The 18,538-nt window shown below is 39.2% G+C and overlaps 1 protein-coding gene and 1 long non-coding RNA gene across 5 annotated transcripts in view; one reads left to right on the top strand and one right to left on the bottom strand.

The window, feature by feature from the left end:
* Positions 1–18,538, top strand: part of PARG (poly(ADP-ribose) glycohydrolase) — a 106,952-nt gene that overhangs the window by 783 nt on the left and 87,631 nt on the right. For 3 of the 4 annotated variants that reach the window (XM_084796854.1, XM_084796852.1, XM_084796853.1), the window contains exons 2-6: positions 9,329–9,395; positions 9,985–10,947; positions 11,731–11,914; positions 16,259–16,381; positions 16,502–16,585. In XM_084796854.1, coding sequence (XP_084652980.1) covers positions 9,358–9,395; positions 9,985–10,947; positions 11,731–11,914; positions 16,259–16,381; positions 16,502–16,585 — 1,392 coding nt within the window. In that variant the 5' untranslated portion in view covers positions 9,329–9,357. The remainder of the gene's footprint in view (positions 1–9,328; positions 9,396–9,984; positions 10,948–11,730; positions 11,915–16,258; positions 16,382–16,501; positions 16,586–18,538) is intronic. The other variant, XM_084796855.1, reaches the window with a different exon arrangement.
* Positions 12,831–18,538, bottom strand: part of LOC311605991 — a 52,920-nt gene continuing 47,212 nt past the window's right edge. Inside the window, exon 4 of the long non-coding RNA XR_014782142.1 lies at positions 12,831–13,738. This is a non-coding gene — a long non-coding RNA (uncharacterized lncRNA). The remainder of the gene's footprint in view (positions 13,739–18,538) is intronic.

Below are 18,538 nucleotides of genomic sequence, written 5' to 3'. Positions count from 1 at the left end.
GTGTGTATGAAGCAGAAGGGCGCTTCAGTCTTCTAGAAGATGTTGGAATTCAGTCAGGTGCTGACTTCCCAGAGTGCAGACCTGTTAGGCTTACTTTGCTGGCATTGTATTTGTCCCCGGCACCCGATGTGGAAAACGAGGAACTTGGTTTCTGCCTTCATACGTTGAAATCTATAAGGAGAGATAAACAGTAGCACAAGTCAAATATGTGTAACAAAGAGCAATGGATTTTCTTGTTGGTGGGAGAGCTATTGTTTCGGTAGGAGTCGAGTGTAGTTAACCTAGTTATGAAATAGAGATAGTAGTTCAGAAGATTTGATATTTATTATGGTACTGGAGAAGAAAGAGTGAAGAGGTATTTCAGAAGTGCTGCTGGTGGCATAGTGAGAGATAGGCTGCAGAGAAATGGGAAAAAATGATCCTACTATATTGATGTATAGACAATGCCGTGGACATTCCTAAGGATTTTGAACTTTAGGTTTTCAGGGTAGTAATAGGCCATTAAAGGGTGTTCAGTGTGTGTGTGTGTGCCTGTTTGGGGACAACATGGCTTGGTTACACTTGCTTCTTTCTTGTTTTGGTTTGGGTTTTTGAGACAGGGTTTCTCTGTGTAGCCTTGGCTGTCCTAGACTTACTTTTAGACCAGGCTGGCCTCGAATTCACAGCAATCCGTCTGCCTCTGCCTCCCAAATGCTGTGATTAAAGGCGTGTGCCACCACACTCGGCTTAGACTGTTTCCTGAACTGTCTGTGTTGTTGGTTGATGCATTTGGTTCACAGTCTTAAGAGGCTGGGCAGAGAGATCAGGGCAAATAGCATATGCTTGCTTATCTTGGGACTGCTAGGTGCAGACTTGAAGCAAGGTTTTTTTTTTGGTTTTGATTTTGTTTTGAGACTAAGTCTGTGTAGTCCTGGCTGGTCTGGAGCTCAGGGAGATCTGCCTGACTCTGCCTCATAAGTACAAAAATCAGAGGTACTTAATCAGGTACATTTCTGCCTTTGGCTTGACCCAAATCTTGAAATGATAAGAATTTAAACTTTATTCTGTATTTTGTGTGCCTCCTGGAAGCTTTTAAGCAAAGATAAAGAATACCATTTGGTTAATGTTTTAGAAAGACAGGTTAAGCAGTAGCTTTTGGACTTTTTAAACATCAGGCCACTGTATACATATTTTTCTGGTAGTAATATCTGTAATTTTATATATGCCATATATATGACTGAAATATTTCATGAAATAACATCCTTACTATGTGTAATATGTTAATAAATTCTTCTCTTATTTCATTTAAAAATGCCTGTCATGTTTTGTTGTTTTGGATTTTTGAGATAGGATTTCTCTGTGTAGCCTTAGCTGTCATAGATCTCCCTTCTTAGACCAGGGTGACCTTGAACTCAGAGATTCGCCTGCCTCTGCCTCCCGAGTGCTGGGAGTAAAGGCATGTGCCACCTCTGCCTGGCTAATGCTTGTCATTTTTAGTTTGTAAAGCTTTGTATTAAATAAAGTCCAATCTTGGGTTGGAGAGATAGCTCAGAGATTAAGAGCACTGACTGCTCTTCCAAAGGACCAGAGTTCAATTCCCAGCAGCCACATGGTGGCTCACAACCACCTATCATGTGATCTAATGCCCTCTTCTGGCATGCAGGCAGAGCATTGTATACCTAATAAATAAATTTATCTTTAACAACAACAACAACAACAACAACAACAACAAAGAAAGTCCAAACTATAAACAGAGAGACCATTTTCAGGAAATGGAAAACAGTTGCCCATTAAGTAAAGTACTTAAAGATATAAGGAAGGAATGGATTTTAAATTTAGGATGTAGATTTCAGAGGACTTGTTATAAAGGAGTAAGACCTTAAGAACTGCAGATAGTGTCTCTGACTTCTGTCACTACATAATCTGTGGTCTTTCTAACTTTTATGTGTTGTTACAGGTTTTTCTCTTGTTTGGTTAGAGTTACACCAAGATATTTTATATTATTTATGGCTGTTGTGAAGGGTGTTGTTTCCCTGATTTCTTCCTCAGCCCATTTGTCATTTCTATGTAAGAAGGCTACTAATTTTCATGAGTTAATTTTGTATCCAGACACTTTGTTGAAGGCATTTATCAGCAGTAGGAGTTACCTGGTAGAATTTTGGGGGTAGCTTATTTTCATATCATTTGCAAAAAGCGGTACTTTGACTTCTTTCTTCACACTTTGCATCCCTTTGATCTCCTTTAGTTGTCTGACTACTCCAGTTAGAACTTCACGTACTATGTTGAATAGATACAGAAACAGTGGACAGCCTTGTCTTGTCCCTGATTTTAGTGGAATTGCTTTGAGTTTCTCTCCATTTAATTTGATGTTGGCTATCAGCTTCCTGAATATTGCCTTTATTGGTATGTGCCTTGTGTCTCAGATCTTTCCAAGACTTAGCATGAAGGGGTGTTAGAGTTTGCCAAAGGCTTTTTCAGCATCTAATTAGATGATCCTGTGTGGGCGTTTTTGTTTGTTTGTTTCTTTCTTTCTTTCTTTCAGTTTGTTTATATGGTGGATTACATTGGCAAATTTTCATATGTTGGACCATCCGTGCATCTTTAGGATGAAGCCTACTTGATCATGGTGGATGATGTTTTTGATGTGTTCTTGGATTTGGTTTGCGAGTACTATTTTTGCATCAATGTTCATAAGGGACATTGGTCTGAAATTCTCTTTCTTGGTTGAGTCTTTGTGTGTTTTAGGTATCAGGGTGAATCATAAAATGCATTTGGCAGTGTTCCTTCTGTATCTATTTTGTGGAATAATTTGCTCCTCTTTGAAGGTCTGGTAGAATTCTGCACTAAAACCATGAGGCCCTGGGCTTTTAATGACTGTTTCTATTTCCTTAGGGCTATAGGTCTATTTAGATCGTTGTTGGTCTTGATTTAGCTGTGGTAAGATTTATCTATAAAGAAAATCATCCATTTCATTTAGGTTTTCCAATTTGTGGAGTACAGGTTTTTGAAGTAAGATCCAATGATTCTTTGGATTCCCCCAGTGTGTGATGTTCTGTCCCCTTTTTCGTTTCTGATTTTGTTAGTTTGTATACTGCTTCTCTGCCTTGTAGTTAGTTTGGCTAACTTTGTCTATCTTGTTGATTTTCTCAAAGAGCCAGCTGTTGGTTTTGATTGTTTGTATTGTTCTCTTTGTTTCTATTTTATTGATTTCAGCCCTGAGTTTGCTTGTTTCCTGCTCTCTACTCCTCTTGGGTAATGTTGCTTCTTTTTGTTCGAGAGCTTTCAGGTGTGCTGTTGAGTTGCTATAGTATAGGATCTCTCCAATTTCTTTATAAAGGCACTTAGTGCTATGAACCTTCCTCTTACCTTTCATTGTGTCCTATAAGTTTGGGTATGTTGTGCATTGACTTTCAATTAATTCTAGAAAGTCTAATTTCTTTATTTTTTCATTGAGTTGAGAGTTGTTCAATTTCCATGAGTTTGTAGGTTTTCTGTTGTTTCTGTTTTGTTGAAAGCCAGCTTTAATCTATGATGATCTGATAGTACAGGGAGTATTTCAGTTTTCTTGCATCTGTTTAGACTTGCTTTGTGACTGAGTATATGGTCAGTTTTGGAGAAGAGTCTGTGAGGTGCTGAGAAGATGGTGTTTTTTTTTTGTGTTTGGGTGAACTGTTTTGTAAATATCTGTTAAGTTCATTAGAGTCATAATGCCAGTTAGTTCTATTATTTCTCTGTTTAGTTTCTGTTTGAATGGCCTGTCCATTGGTGAGAGAGGAGTTTTTGAAGTCTCCTACTATTAATGTGTGAAGTTCAGTGTATGATTTAAGCTTTACTAATGTTTCTTTTTATGAATGTGGGTTCTCTTGCATTTGGGACATACATTTTCAATATTGAGATGTCATCATTGTGGCTTTTTCCTTTCATGAGTATAAACTGTCCTCCATCTTTTTTGATTAATGTTGTTTAGAAGTCTATTTTATTAGATATTAGATATTAGAATGGATACTCCAGTTTGCTTCTTGGGTCCATTTACTTGGAAAATCTTTTTTCAGCTTTTTACATTGAGGTAATGCCTATCTTTGTTACTGAGGTGTGTTTCTTGTACACAGCAGAATGATGGATCCTGTTTTGGCATCCATTCTGTTAATCTGTGCCTTTTCATTGTGGAATTGAGTCCATTGATGTTGAGAGATATTAAAGACTAATGATTCTTAATGGTGGTGGTGGTGGTGGTGGTGGTGGTGGTGGTGTGTGTGTGTGTCTTTTTTGGTTTTGGTGGTGTGAAATTATTCATTTCCTATGTTTTCTTGGGTGCAGTTAATCTCTTTAGGTTGGAAATTTTCTTCTAGTATCTTCTGTAGGGCTGGATTTGTGGATAGATAGTGTTTGCATTTAGTTTTGTCATGGAGTATCTTGTTTTCTCCATCTATGGTGATTGAAAAATTTGCTGCATATAGTAGTCTGGCATGGCCTCTGTAGTCTTTTAGAGACTGCAAAACATCTGGCCAGGCCCTTCTAGCTTTTAGAGTCTCTGTTGAGAATTCAGATGTAATTTTAATACGTCTACCTTTACATGTTTCTTGGCCTTTTCCCTCTGCAGCTTTTAATATTTTTTCTTTGTTCTGTACTTTTAGTGTTTTGATTATTATGTGATGGCAGGCTTTTCTTTTATTTATTGGTATCTATTTGGTATACTGTAAGCTTTTTGAGTGTGTATATTTTCTCTTTCTAGGTTAGATATCTGGGCCTTTGAGATGGGCATTTTCTTCTTTTATTCCTATTATTCTTAGGTTTGGTCTTTTCATAGTGTCAGAAATTTCTTGGATGTTTTATGTCAGACACTTTTTAGATTTAGCATTTTCTTTGACTGATGTATCACTTTCTCCTAATGTATATTCTATGACTGAGATTCTCTCTTCCATCGCTTGTATTCTGTGATAAATGCATCTGTGGTTTCTTTTTTCTTTCTCTCTGTTTGTGTTTTCTTTATTGCTTCTATTTCCATTTTTTGGTCTTGAGCAGTCTAATTCATTTCTTTCACTTGTTTGCTTGTATTTTCCTGTATTTCTTTAAGGGTTTTATTAATTTCCTCTTTAAAGGCCTCTATCCTCTTCATGAGATTGGATTCAAGGTCATTTTCATGTGCTTTAACTGTGTTTGGTGTAGTAAAATAGATGAGCTCTGGTGGTGCCATATTGCACTGGCTCTTCTTGATTGTGTTCCTGTCCTGTCCTTTAGCCTGTTGGGTTTGGGGGTCTTATAGGTTTAGATGCTAATTTCTAAGCTTATCTTTGTTAGATGGAATTTTTTTATTCCACCCCCTCACATACCCTGGCTTCTGTTTTTCTCTGTCTTCGGCATGAGGAGCCTGGAGTTCTGGTGATTAGGGAGTCTTCAGGCCCAGTAGGGTCTCTCCCTGTATGGCCTCAGGGCTTTTGGATGCTAACCTTGCTTCTGGGGTCTTTAGTATCATTGTGGCTTGCAGCCTCTGGTGCCAGAGTGCCCTCTGGGAAAGCAGGAGGGGGTGTGGGCCAGAAAATCTAATCCAGGGGGGTTGCGTGTAGTGTAAGGTTGTTGGGTGTGTTTTAAGGGTACTTGGAGACCAAAGGCTTGGGGTGGGGTCTTACCAGGAAAGCAGAGAGTTGTGGGATGGAAAATGGAGGACAGGGGACAGGGTGCAGTTTACCAGTGTTTCAAAGACTGAAATAACTTGACCATGATAATGCCGGTACCTGGACAGAGAAGTCTCAGTTCAGAACAGAAAGGGCTCATTGTGTATCTTCGCTGTCCTGCTTAGGGTTACTGTTAGCTATGGTGAAACACCTGGAGGCAGAAACTGACTCAGAGGCCATGGAGGTAAGGGTACTCCTTACAGCCTTGCTCACTGTGGCTCGCTCAGCTTGCTATCATATAGAACCTAGGATCACCAGTCCAGGGTGTCCCTGCCCCCAACGGGCTGGGCCTTCCCACATCAATCAATAATTTAAAAAATGCCCTACAGGCCTGTGGTGGCACATGCCTCTAATCCCAGTGCTCCTGTGAGTTCCAACAGGGCCACACCCCCAACCCTTCTAATCCTTCCTGAACAGAGTCACTCTGATAACTAAGCATTTACTATATGAGTCTGTGGTGACAATTTTTATTCAAACCACCACCATTGCAGCATTGTATCTAATCCTAATATTACAGAAGAAGTTTTAAATTCTAGACTGATTCCAAAATTAGTGTTTTGCCAGTTTTCTGGTTCGAAGCTTGAGGATTTTCTAAACTATACTTCCTATAGTTGATACAGGCTTAGTGTCCCATACCTGGAATGCTCAAGGTAAGAAATGATTAAAGTTTTGGAGTTTTTCAGATTTTGGAACTTTGCATAGACCAAACTGGTTAAGCACCGCTAATCTGAAAACTTTTAAATCTGAAATGCTCCAGAATTAGTACAAAAGTTCACCGAGTTGGATTTTGAATATTAAATTTGTATAATGGAATTAAATAGAAAAAGATAGAGCTATAGAAGAAACTTTCATCATCAAATCATTTATCCTCTTGTAGACTGGTGCTATTTGTTTATTTAAAGCCTAGTTTATAGAAGACATACAAAATAAGTCACAAAGTGGTACTTGACAACAAAAAAGGTCTATGCAAATTACTTGTAATAGAAACCATTTAAAGAATACTAATCAGTTTTTTTTAGTTAGACTTTTACTGTTTTAATGAAAGTATATGACAATTCAGTATTTTGTGGAATCTAGAAATGCTCTGAAACTCAAATACTTGCATCTCAAGTTCTCACACCTGAAATGTCTCTCACGTCCTTATCCTAGTGATAGGTAAATGAGCTATTTAGGCCTGCATCTGTTAGGTTCATATTATAGTACTCAAGTTAAAATAGAAAAACAAGAATTGCTCTATGACTTAAGTGTTTAGTCTCAATATTGCTACTTAGAGAACAGCTGAGATGGTTTCAAATTTAATACTAGAATAGACACATTTAATTCATGTCCAGTATAATTAAAAATTGAAAGTGTATATATTTTAATGGTTATATAAAATGTGTCTTGCTTTTATTTGCACTATTTATTATTTATACAGTATTCTGTCTGCATGTATGTCTGCTCGTGAGAAGAGGGTACCAGCATTCATTATGGATGGTTGTGAGCCACCATGTGGTTGCTAGGAATGGTGCTGATCGTTTTCATGTTTGCTGCTGGTCATATCCATTCAGTCGTTTCCTTGACATCTCAAATTTAGTATCTTTCATATTTTTTTTTAATCTTTCATATTTCTACTTGGTGTTATGATCATTCAGGTCTTTCAAGCTTTAAGCTTCAAGTCTGTAATGACTATACTCAATTTTACTCATCGCATAAGGAGTAATTCTTAAAGAGAGAGAGAGAAGAAAGAAAGAAAGATGGATGTATAGATATAGATAGATGGATGATAGATATAGATGGATGGGTGGAAATAGATGGATGGGTGGACAGGTAGATAGATATAGATAGGTAGATAGGCAGATAGATAGATAGATAGATAGATAGATAGGTAGATAGATAGATAGATAGATAGGCAGGCAGGCAGATGGATAGATGGACTTTCAGCCCCTTACATTTGTTCCTCACACTCACATAAAGATTCTGAGTTATTAGGTATGGGCATGGTCCTGGCATTCATTTATTGCTAGCTTTCTCATGACCCAGGTGGCTGAGAACTACTGACCTAGACCAGTAGCTTTCTCACCGGCTTCTGTTGGTCATCCTCTTGCCTTCAGGTTTCTATCATGGGTGACTGGAATCATGCCTCTAAGTGTGACTTCAGGTATCCATCATGGGTGACTGGAATCATGCCTCTAAGTGTGACTTCAGGTTTCCATCATGGGTGACTGGAATCATGCCTCTAAGTGTGACTTCAGGTATCCATCATGGGTGACTGGAATCATGCCTCTAAGTGTGACTTCAGGTTTCCATCATGGGTGACTGGAATCATGCCTCTAAGTGTGACTTCAGGTATCCATCATGGGTGACTGGAATCATGCCTCTAAGTGTGACTTCAGGTTTCCATCATGGGTGACTGGAATCATGCCTCTAAGTGTGACTTCAGGTATCCATCATGGGTGACTGGAATCATGCCTCTAAGTGTGACTTCAGGTATCCATCATGGGTGACTGGAATCATGCCTCGAAGTGTGACTTCAGGTTTCCATCATGGGTGACTGGAATCATGCCTCTAAGTGTGACTTCAGGTATCCATCATGGGTGACTGGAATCATGCCTCTAAGTGTGACTTCAGGTATCCATCATGGGTGACTGGAATCATGCCTCTAAGTGTGACTTCAGGTATCCATCATGGGTGACTGGAATCATGCCTCTAAGTGTGACTTCAGGTTTCCATCATGGGTGACTGGAATCATGCCTCTAAGTGTGACTTCAGGTTTCCATCATGGGTGACTGGAATCATGCCTCTAAGTGTGACTTCAGGTTTCCATCATGGGTGACTGGAATCATGCCTCTAAGTGTGACTTCAGGTATCCATCATGGGTGACTGGAATCATGCCTCTAAGTGTGACTTCAGGTATCCATCATGGGTGACTGGAATCATGCCTCTAAGTGACTTCTGGCCTTCTTTTTGACCTCCATGGGTCTTTCAAGATGCTCTCTATGATATGATCTCAGATGACCTTTGAATTAAAATTTTTTATTTGTTTCTTAGTTCTTTATATTCCTTTGCCATTGGTACATTTGCTTAGAATTTTTCTTTTATGTCAGTGCCTGTTAATTTTTCAAGGCACAATTACCTTGAAATTACATTACCTCTTTTGAGAAATCTTAACTGATTATTCCCACTTTTTCTTGTCTTAAAGTATTTTTCCCCCTGGAAATACCTTAGTTCCTGATCAAAACCTGTTTTAATGATTTTTTTATTTTAAATTAATGATTTAATCATTTTAAGGACTAAGATTTTTTGAGCATATACCACAGAGTGCCCTAGTCTCTTACATCAATTATTAACCATTTAAACTTCACATTAGCCCCATGAAAGATGCTGGCAGTGGGCATACTTTACAAGAGGTAGTCTGAGTTGGAGAGAAGTGTTCTTTTACACAGTCACAAAGGAAGCCAGTGAGCGGGGCAGGGTTTCAGTCCAGATGTTCTGAGTTGGAGCCTGTCATCTTAGAGCTCTTAGGGGGCCACTTTCACCTCTGTACTGTACATACTCACTGCTCCTGGCTTATCTTTTAGTACTTGAAGTTGGAAAGAGTAACTATTCTTTGTTTAACCCACAGATCTAGGCTATATGTTTTCTATTTGAAAGAATTTATGTATATATATTTAATTTTTAATTTTAATTTTTTATAGTTTTTAAACAAAAGACTATTACCACTTGGATGGACACTAAAGGAACCAAGACAGCGGAATCAGAAAGGTATAAAGACATTTCTATATGGAGAAACAAATAGTGCATTGGTGGGGTTGTTTTATCTTGTTTCTTTTTGTTTTCAGTTTCTTTTTGTTTTTCTTCATCTACCTTCATGAATTTTCTAAAGTATATATTTTTTAGTCTGTTTTACAGAGAGAGCCTCATTTATATGTGAGATAAAGAGATGAAAGAGAAATAAATAGTTTCTGACTTTAAAAAGCTCATGTGCAGTAGTGATTACAGACACAAACCACACGGTTACTGTTTCACGAGGTAAAGCATCAGTGAAGCTGTGAGCATGTAAAGGTACAGCTGGCGGCTAGCACATGTAGAAAAAAGCCAACAGCTTTGCCTGGGCCTTGAGGGAAGAAAGTGGGAAGCAGGGAGAACCTTAGCATCTGAAGGAAAGGAAGGTGTTTACCAGGCACACCACTTGGAAGGGCATCATGGGTGAGGTGCAGACATGCAGAGCAGTATATATGCTTCTGCTTAGGTCATCACAAGAGTAAACTTTTCACTGTGGTGTTCAGTAGTTTAATCACTTTAATTTTTGTTTTGTAATAAGTTGATTTTAGTTCTTTCTGTTCTCTTGCAGTAAAGAAAACAACAACACAAGGATAGACTCCACAATGAGTTCTGTGCAAAAAGATAACTTTTACCAACATAAGGTGGAAAAATTGGAAAATGTTCCTCAGCTAAATCTTGATAAATCGCCCACTGAAAAGAGCACAGAGTATTTGAACCAACAGCAGAGTGCAAGTACGTGCAAGTGGCGAAATGAAGGGAAGCGTACAGAACAGCTTTTGGCAAGTGAGCCTTCAACAGAGACTCAGGTACCAAAGCAGCTGAGTAACGCTAACATTGGTCAGTCACCTGAAACTGATGACCACAGTGACACAGACAATGAAGACGACAGAGACAATCAACAGTTTCTTACACCTATAAAGCTTGCAAATACAAAGCACACAGTAGGAGAGGAGCAAGCCAGAAGCTACTGTAAGTGCAGCGGGTCTTGCCATGCCATGAAAGACTGTACATGCTGTCAGCAGGGGGAGGTGGATGTGGTACCGGAGAGTCCTTTGTCAGATATTGGTGCTGAGGATACTGGAACTGGACTAAAAAACGACAACAAATTGACTAGACAAGAAAGTAGCCTAGGCGATTCACCTCCATTTGAGAAAGAAAGTGAGCCCGAGTCACCAATGGATGTAGACAACTCGAAAAATAGTTGTCAAGATTCAGAAGCAGATGAAGAAACAAGTCCAGGCTTTGATGAGCAAGAAGATAGTTCCTCCCAAACAGCAAATAAACTTTCAAGTTGCCAAGCAAGAGAAGGTGACAGCGATTCTCGGAAACAGTGTCTGACTAAGGGCAGTGATCTTAGATTGCATTTCCAATTTGAAGGAGAGAGCAGTACTGGGACCTGTGATTTAAATGCCAAGCCGTCTGGACGCACTTCTAGCCTTAATGTAGAATGTAGAAGTTCCAAGCAACATGGAAAAAAGGACTCTAAAATCACAGATCATTTCATGAGAATTCCCAAATCAGAGGACAGAAGGTAACCCCCTCCCTCCCTCCTAATAGGAGTATTCCTCCATAGCATGAAATATTCTTAAATTTTGTAGGGGGAAATTAAGAAAGTAATTATTTATAGTAAATTAGTTGTATTTTATTAACTATTTATGCTAGACTAAACTTAAGTCTAGATTTCAAAGTATAAATTCTAAAAGGTTAAAAGCAGAAAACAAGGAGTGATGTATATTGGTGGTCAGTTTTAGTTTCATGGAATTTCTTACAGAATTTATGAACATTATTAGAAGATAAAAATATTTGGTTGACTGTAGCTGGTATTTACTATCTAGGCTTTTTTATACAACACTATCTCTAATGTTCTGACAGACAACAAGTAATGCTGTATTTTCTAAATGAGAAAAGTGAGATCTGGGTTAGAAATTTCATCAAAACTACTGCAATCTTTTTCATGTGTATTTGAGTATAACTCTTGTATTTTTGCTGTTGTTCTGTAAGTAATTTTAAACCCTGCTCAATTTTCTAAGATGTGTTTTGTAGCTTATGATCCTAAGTTTACTTTGTTGACATGATTCTATGAAGAGCAGAGAAGTAACTGCTTCTGTTTTCAAAGGTGATTTGTATGTTTGGACGTTTCTTCTCTAGGCTATTGGAAACCAGCTCTGGAGTTTTAATCTAGGCCTCTTCAGTTCTTCCCTGCAAAGCAAGCTTGGCGTACTTTAGACAGTGAGATTCTTTGTAAGTTTTGTACATATGTGTCTAAGAAAAACAATAAATAGCTTGAGACTAAATATATTTGTCTTGACTCTAGAAAAGAACAGTGTGAAGCCAGACACCAAAGAACAGAAAGGAAGATTCCTAAATACGTCCCACCTAACCTTCCTCCAGACAGGAAGTGGCTGGGAACTCCTATTGAGGAAATGAGGAAAATGCCTTGGTGTGGGATCCGTTTGCCTCTCTTAAGACCATCTGCAAATCACACAGTAACTGTTCGGGTGAGTATTGCCCCTTACCAGGAAAAATGGTTTTTCTTTTCCTTTCCTTCCAGTTGATTGTATTTTGTAACTACCCACTATATGATAGCTATTGTTATTTTGTAAAATAAAAAGACTTCAAAGTTGTTCACGGTTCCGTCCAGTCTCCATCTTCGCTCTTTTCCTAGATCCTTCAGGTTACTCCATCACACCTCACAGGCATTCGGACCCAGCACACCAAAGCCAATGCACTGTTTTGTTTGTTTTGAGACAGAGTTTTTTCTGTGTAGCGCTGGCTGTCCTGGAACTCACTCTGTAGACCAGCCTGGCCTTAAACTCAAAGAGATCCGCCTGCCTCTGCCTCCCAGGGCTGGGAGTAAAGGCCTGTGCCACCATTCCCGACTCCAATCTCACTTTTTGTTAAGTTGTGGTAAAATATACATCATATAATGTTTACCACTGTAACCATTTTTAATTATGTGATTCAGTGACATTAAGTGTATTTTCAGCATTGAATAACCTTCACCTATATCCATTTCCAGATTTTTATCTTCCTAAATGGAAATTCATGTCTATAAAGCAGTAACTCCTCATTCCCTGCTTTCCATAGCTCATTAACTATTTCCACATTTTCTAGTTCCCCACCTTCTACCTTCCCTACCCCTGCCTTCACTTTGGCTTCCTGGGTCTCCTTTACGGCTTTGGCTTCACTGTCTTCATGCACCAGCTGTCAGAGGAAGTTTGCAGGGTCTCTGACCTTATCACCCGTTGCTTGGCTTTCTAGACTCTGCTTTGGAATCTCAGGGGAAACCTCCACCATGACTCTAACTTGCATGGTGCGTGCATGTAAAATCAAAATCATGGACAGTGCCAAGGTCCGTTGCTGGTGTGAACTGTATGGGATTGCTCTGAATTATATCAGCTTTGAATTCTCTGACTTAACATGGGAAAATCGTCCCCTGGTAACCTTGTGCAGGCAAGAACTCCAGGCCTCTTCTGCAGTGATTGTCTTGGCAAGTCTTTGAAATGAGCTATCCATTTTTTGTTTTATTTTATTTTTTAATCCTTAAGCTGTAGTAGGTAAGATTTTGGCTAGATGAGGCTCAACGGTTTTTGATAAGCCTTCAGGTATTTTTTTAGTGGTGATACCCACTTTATCAACAATACTCTCCTTTCCCCAACTTTACATGTGCTTTCCCCCTAAACTATTAGCTTTTCAGGTCTTTTTTTTTCTCTAGCCTTACTATAAATCCAGTTAAAAGCAACCAGCATTACTCGTGCCACAGTCTCATTGTTCTGCTGTCTAAAAATTTATCATTTGATAAATCAGTCTTGCCATTTAAAAACTCAGCCGCAGAGGCTTAGGAGATGGATAAAATATAAAGTCATTTGCCAGAATGAAACACAAATGGCTTCTAGTCTGATTCTCAGGAGAGTCCTTGTTTCTATCTGAAACTTCATCTACACAGCCTTTCCTGTCCACGTTTTTGTCAGCATTCTGCTCTTCTGAACTACCAGCATCACTCACATACTATAAAACCCTGTTTATAGTATTCTAAGTTTTCCCTAGCTTGCTTCTTCAAACCTTGCCCATAAGCCAATCCCAAAAGTTTCTGAACCACATCATGAGATACTGCACAGTCTACTTCTTGGTACTAATTTTCTTCTGTGGTCAGATTTCTGTGCCTATGACAAATACTTGAGGAAATATACTCATAAACAGTAGGGTTTATTTTGGCCAGGGTTCGGAGGCCGTGATTGCTCTTGTCTGTTGCTCCTGGCCTATAGCTATATAGCGTACCACAGCAGGAGAGTGTGATGGCGCTTTCTTCCTCTCTTGGCATCCTGGAACCAAAGAAGAGAGAGAAAGAGGTCAGAGACCTCTACTGGGACTGGTCTTAAAGGGTCCACCACCATCCATAGACCCAGCGCCTGGGAACTAAGCCTCTAATACACGGTCCTTTGGGTGCTCCAGATCCTAATGAACAGAAATAATACTACGTGACTAGTGTCCTTCACCCCAGTTAGCTTCTCTTTCTTCCTTGGAGTCCAGCTATGCTGTCACAACCATAAGGAAGTCTTTCTTGGCTTACCTAATTGAATATTTCTGGAATAGTTCTGTATAATACCACATACATCTCATTCATAGCATATTACATGAAAAAAATATTATGTGATTATTCTTTGCAGTGGACTATGATAAGTGACACCAATTGGGTGAACCTGATAAGTGAAGGTGACATACCCAAAACCTGACATGTTCTGATAAGTGAAGGTGACATACCCAAAACCTGACATGTTCTGATAAGTGAAGGTGACATACCCAAAACCTGACATGTTCTGATAAGTGAAGGTGACATACCCAAAACCTGACATGTTCTGATAAGTGAAGGTGACATACCCAAAACCTGACATGTTCTGTGATTCTGTTTATTTGAAATACCTAGAATAGGTAAAATGAAAACCTTATGCTTTTCGTCAAAGATTTGCTTAATGCTTATTGTTATAGCTTTGTGTGTGTTTACATTGGCACATACATACACATATATGTGCAGACCGGGTTCTATCTTACTTGCTCTTGTGAAAAATTTTAAATAGTTATTCCTCAAGAAATTTAACTTTAGTGAAGAAAGGTAAAGTCTGTATTGGGGCTAAGGAGATGGCCCAGTTGGTAAAGTGCTTGACACATAAGCATGAGGACCTGTGTTTGAATCTCCAACACTCATAGAAACCAGGTGAGGGCTAGAGAGATGACTCAGCGAGGAAGAACACTTGCTGCTCTTAGAAAAGACCTCACTTTGGTTCCCAGCACCATTGGGCAGCTTACAACTACTTATAACTCTAGTTCTGGGGCATCTGTCATCCTTCTGACCTCCAGGGGCACTCTTGTGCACATGTGACATATACACATAAATAAATGTAGAAGTAAAATGGGTGGGCCAGTGCTTATCTGCAGGGGGTGGTTACAAGAAGACCCCTGGGCTTCATTGGCCAGCCAGCCAAGTTAGCCAAATCAGTGAACTCTAGGTTCAGTGAGAGACCTCTCTGTCTCAGAACGTTAAGGCGGTTAAGGTGGATGGCCTGTGAGTTGGCTCAGCAGGTAACGGTGCTTGCCATGCAAGCCTGACGACCCGATTTTGATCCTCAGAAATCAGCATTTCTACACTCCCTTTGTGGCACACATGTGCCCATATCTTATGTCATATACACACAATAGTTAATAAATTTTAAGTAAGGTGCGTAGCAATAGAGGAAGACACTTAACACTGACCTATGGCCTGGCTTTTACATGCATGTGCACATACCTACTTCGACATGCAATCTGTACCCATGTGAACACATACAAATACACACATACACACCAGAGAAAAACAAGTGTTGCCCAGTATGATAGTGGTTTAACAAAATAAAGAACGATGTTAACTGCTTATTTAAAAGTTTCTAAAGACTTCACAGTGATGAAGAAAACAAAGCCTAGCTGTAAAGATGAGAATTCAGGTTTAAGTTGATAAAGTAAGAAGATGATAGCTACTATTAACTATATTAGAAGAGAGGACATAGTATATACACAGCATATAGCTATGATATGGAAGAATTTGCTGTTTCTGGATGAGTTTTCTGACTCGTATAAAATGAGTGACATTTTGGTAAGAGCTTGGGCAAAGATTCTAAAACCGGGGCTTTCTGTTTGTTTTTGTTTTTCGAGACAGGGTTTCTCTGTGTAGCCTTGGCTGTCCTGGACTAGCTTCGTAAACTAGGCTGGCCTTGAACTCACAGAGATCTGCCTGCTTCTACCTTCCCAAGCGCTGGGATTACAGGCGTGCACCACGGCGCAGGCTAATTGGAGCTGTTTTTAGAGATGATGTTATTCCAAAATGTGGAGCGTTTTTACAGGGTGGAGTTAGGAAGAGGGAGACAGGAAGCTGTTGGTGGAAGTTGGGCAATCAGTGAGGAAGTGTCAGAGTCTCAGAATGCAGGTAAAAATGATCAAGACATGGTGATTGCTAGAGGTGAAGTGTGGCCACAGCTTCAGAGGGATTCGGGAGCTTTCTTGCCTGGGAGCTGGTCTCCACTTCATAGCATTTGCTTGGGCTGCTTTGTTTGTATTGTTTTGTAGAAGGATTGCTGGTTTGTTTGTTTGTTTGTTTTTGGTTTGTTTGTTTGTTTTGGTTTTTTGAGACAGGGTCTCTCTGTGTAGCCTTGGCTGTCCTAGACTCAATTTGTAGACCAGGCTGGCCTCGAACTCACAGCAGTCCGCCTGCCTCTGCCTCCCAAGGGCTAGGATTAAAGGCGTGTGCCACCACGCCCGGCCCATTATTGCTGTTTTTATGCACTTAGAGTTTTTCTATTTACATTGTATTTCAGGTAGACCTTCTGCGAACAGGGGATGTTCCAAAACCTTTTCCAACACATTATAAAGATTTGTGGGATAACAAACATGTTAAAATGCCTTGTTCCGAACAAAACTTGTACCCTGTGGAAGATGAGGTAAATATAAAGCAGGAAGTCATTTAGTCTCTGGGTCATGCTTTAGCACGTTTGGCTTTTTGAATTTGTGATGCAAAACAACTTAAAATGTTTTGATCTGGCCTTTTTCCCTCCTGTAAGAATGGTGAGCGAACTGCAGGGAGTAGGTGGGAGCTCATTCAGACTGCACTTCTCAACAAATTCACCCGGCCCCAGAGCCTGAAGGTATGTTCTTTTCAATCCTTTCTCCTATATAGCCCTGAGAGGTAGGCCTTTTGTCTTCTCCCTCAAAGGCATTTTTAAAAAAATCATAATAGGCCAGACCTGGATGAAAACAATCTCATATGCAGTGTTGGTTTCCAGTCACTTATGAAGGCTGTTTAGAAAAATTCTTGGTTTCCATAGTGTCACTAGTAAAAGAGTAGAAGAATTGAGAATTGTAAATGATTTGCCCAGAGCCATATAGAATAATTTGTTGAAATAGCAATAAGACTTCAGTTTCTTGGTTCTCTGTCCAATTTCCTTCAGGTTAAGCCTCTTTTTTTGTTTGTTTGTTTGTTTTAAAATTATGCTTTTGCAGGGTGTTTAATAGGAAATCAAGAAAGAATTATGACCATGGCACTTTTTGCCTGAAGGGAAATTGAGCTTGCCAATGATTAGAGTGCATATTAAATATTCTATTTTTATTGCTCTTATTACTTTAGGAGTTTAATTATTTATTAATCTTACATATGAGCAGTAATTTAATTTTTTACTTAAGAGCATAGAGTAATCATTCTATTTTCCCCTAATGTCTACAATTTGCATGAGCATGCATATTTTGTTAGAGAGTTATAGCCAAAGAGCCTAATGCTTATGTAAACATTGGCGCAGGCGCCTGTGTGTTACGGAGGTGGTGCTTACTTCCACTCAGTTGCTTGGTTTGTTATGGCCACGTTCTTGGGCTTCATGTTTTCTACCAAGTTAATTTTAAACTTGTTTCTGTGGTAGATTTTACCTATTTTTCTTTACATGAAAAACATTGATATGTATGTGTACATGTGTGTATTTTGGACATTTTATTCCTTTCAAACAGCATTTTCTTTTGCTTTGGGTTGTTTTTGTTTTTGTTTTTGAGACAGGGGTTTTCTGTATAATAGCCCTTGGCTGTCCTGGAGCTCACTTTGTAGACCAGGCTGGCCTCAAACTTCCGGGATTAAAGTATGCACCACCATGCCCTGTGTGTCTATCTTTTCAGTGATAGACTTATAAAGCTGTATTTTAAAGCGGTATGGAAAGCTGAGGGGGATTAGTAGCCCTGGCATTTTAAAAATCTTGTAGTGAGCTCTTTAAATTGGTTCCTTCTAAATGAAAAAGGATGTTAATTTTGTTTGTGCAAACATAAAATTACAAACGTACAGGCTCATACAGTTTTCATTTAGGTATGCATATCAGTTTGGGTTTTGTTCCATTTTAAGTATAATAAATCAGCATTTGATTTGTATTTGTGATCATGGTGAAAACAATGTATAGTTAATGTTCTTCTTTGCATTCAGAAGTATCCAAGCCCCCAATTGGATACTGAATATTTTTTTAAATACTATGTATAAAGAATAACTACTTTGTTTTTAATCTTTCCTTTACAATCATAAATAGTAGATGGAAATTGATGGGTGCAGAGATGCTGCTGTCCCCCCCACTCCAGCGTGTAGCCCTGGCTGTACTGGACTCCTCTATAGACCAGGCTGGCCTCATCCTGTGCCTCCTGAGTGCTGGGATTAAAGGTGTGCCAGGCCTAAAATATGTATATTTGCTGATTAATTTGCAAATAGACATGATAGTGACCACTTTAATCCATGTCATTTAGTGTTCCACACATGTCCTCCTGTAGTCAATAGTTAAGATTGTTTTTATCTCTTTAGAGCATCACTGACTTTCACCCCATTGTGTCTGGGCCTTGGTCTTCCCAACCCAGACGCATATACTTATACTTTCTGATGACACTATCCAAGTGCCATTTGAGAAGCATTGCCTTAGGTTCTTTTTGTCCTTCTAGTTGGCCTATTTTGTAGAATTTTCATAATGTTTTCTTTAAGCACACAGAATAATCATAGCATTCTGAGTTAGTCTGCTGGCCTCTTGGCAGTTCCTTGATTACTTTAGGAAGGGGCAAGTGCTTTAATGTGAAATTCCGTTTGT

This window comes from Acomys minous (assembly GCF_964271855.1).
Source record: "Acomys minous genome assembly, chromosome: 9".
In the NCBI taxonomy this organism is placed as follows: Eukaryota; Metazoa; Chordata; class Mammalia; order Rodentia; family Muridae; genus Acomys; species Acomys minous.
This window is presented reverse-complemented; position numbering and strand designations above follow the sequence as displayed.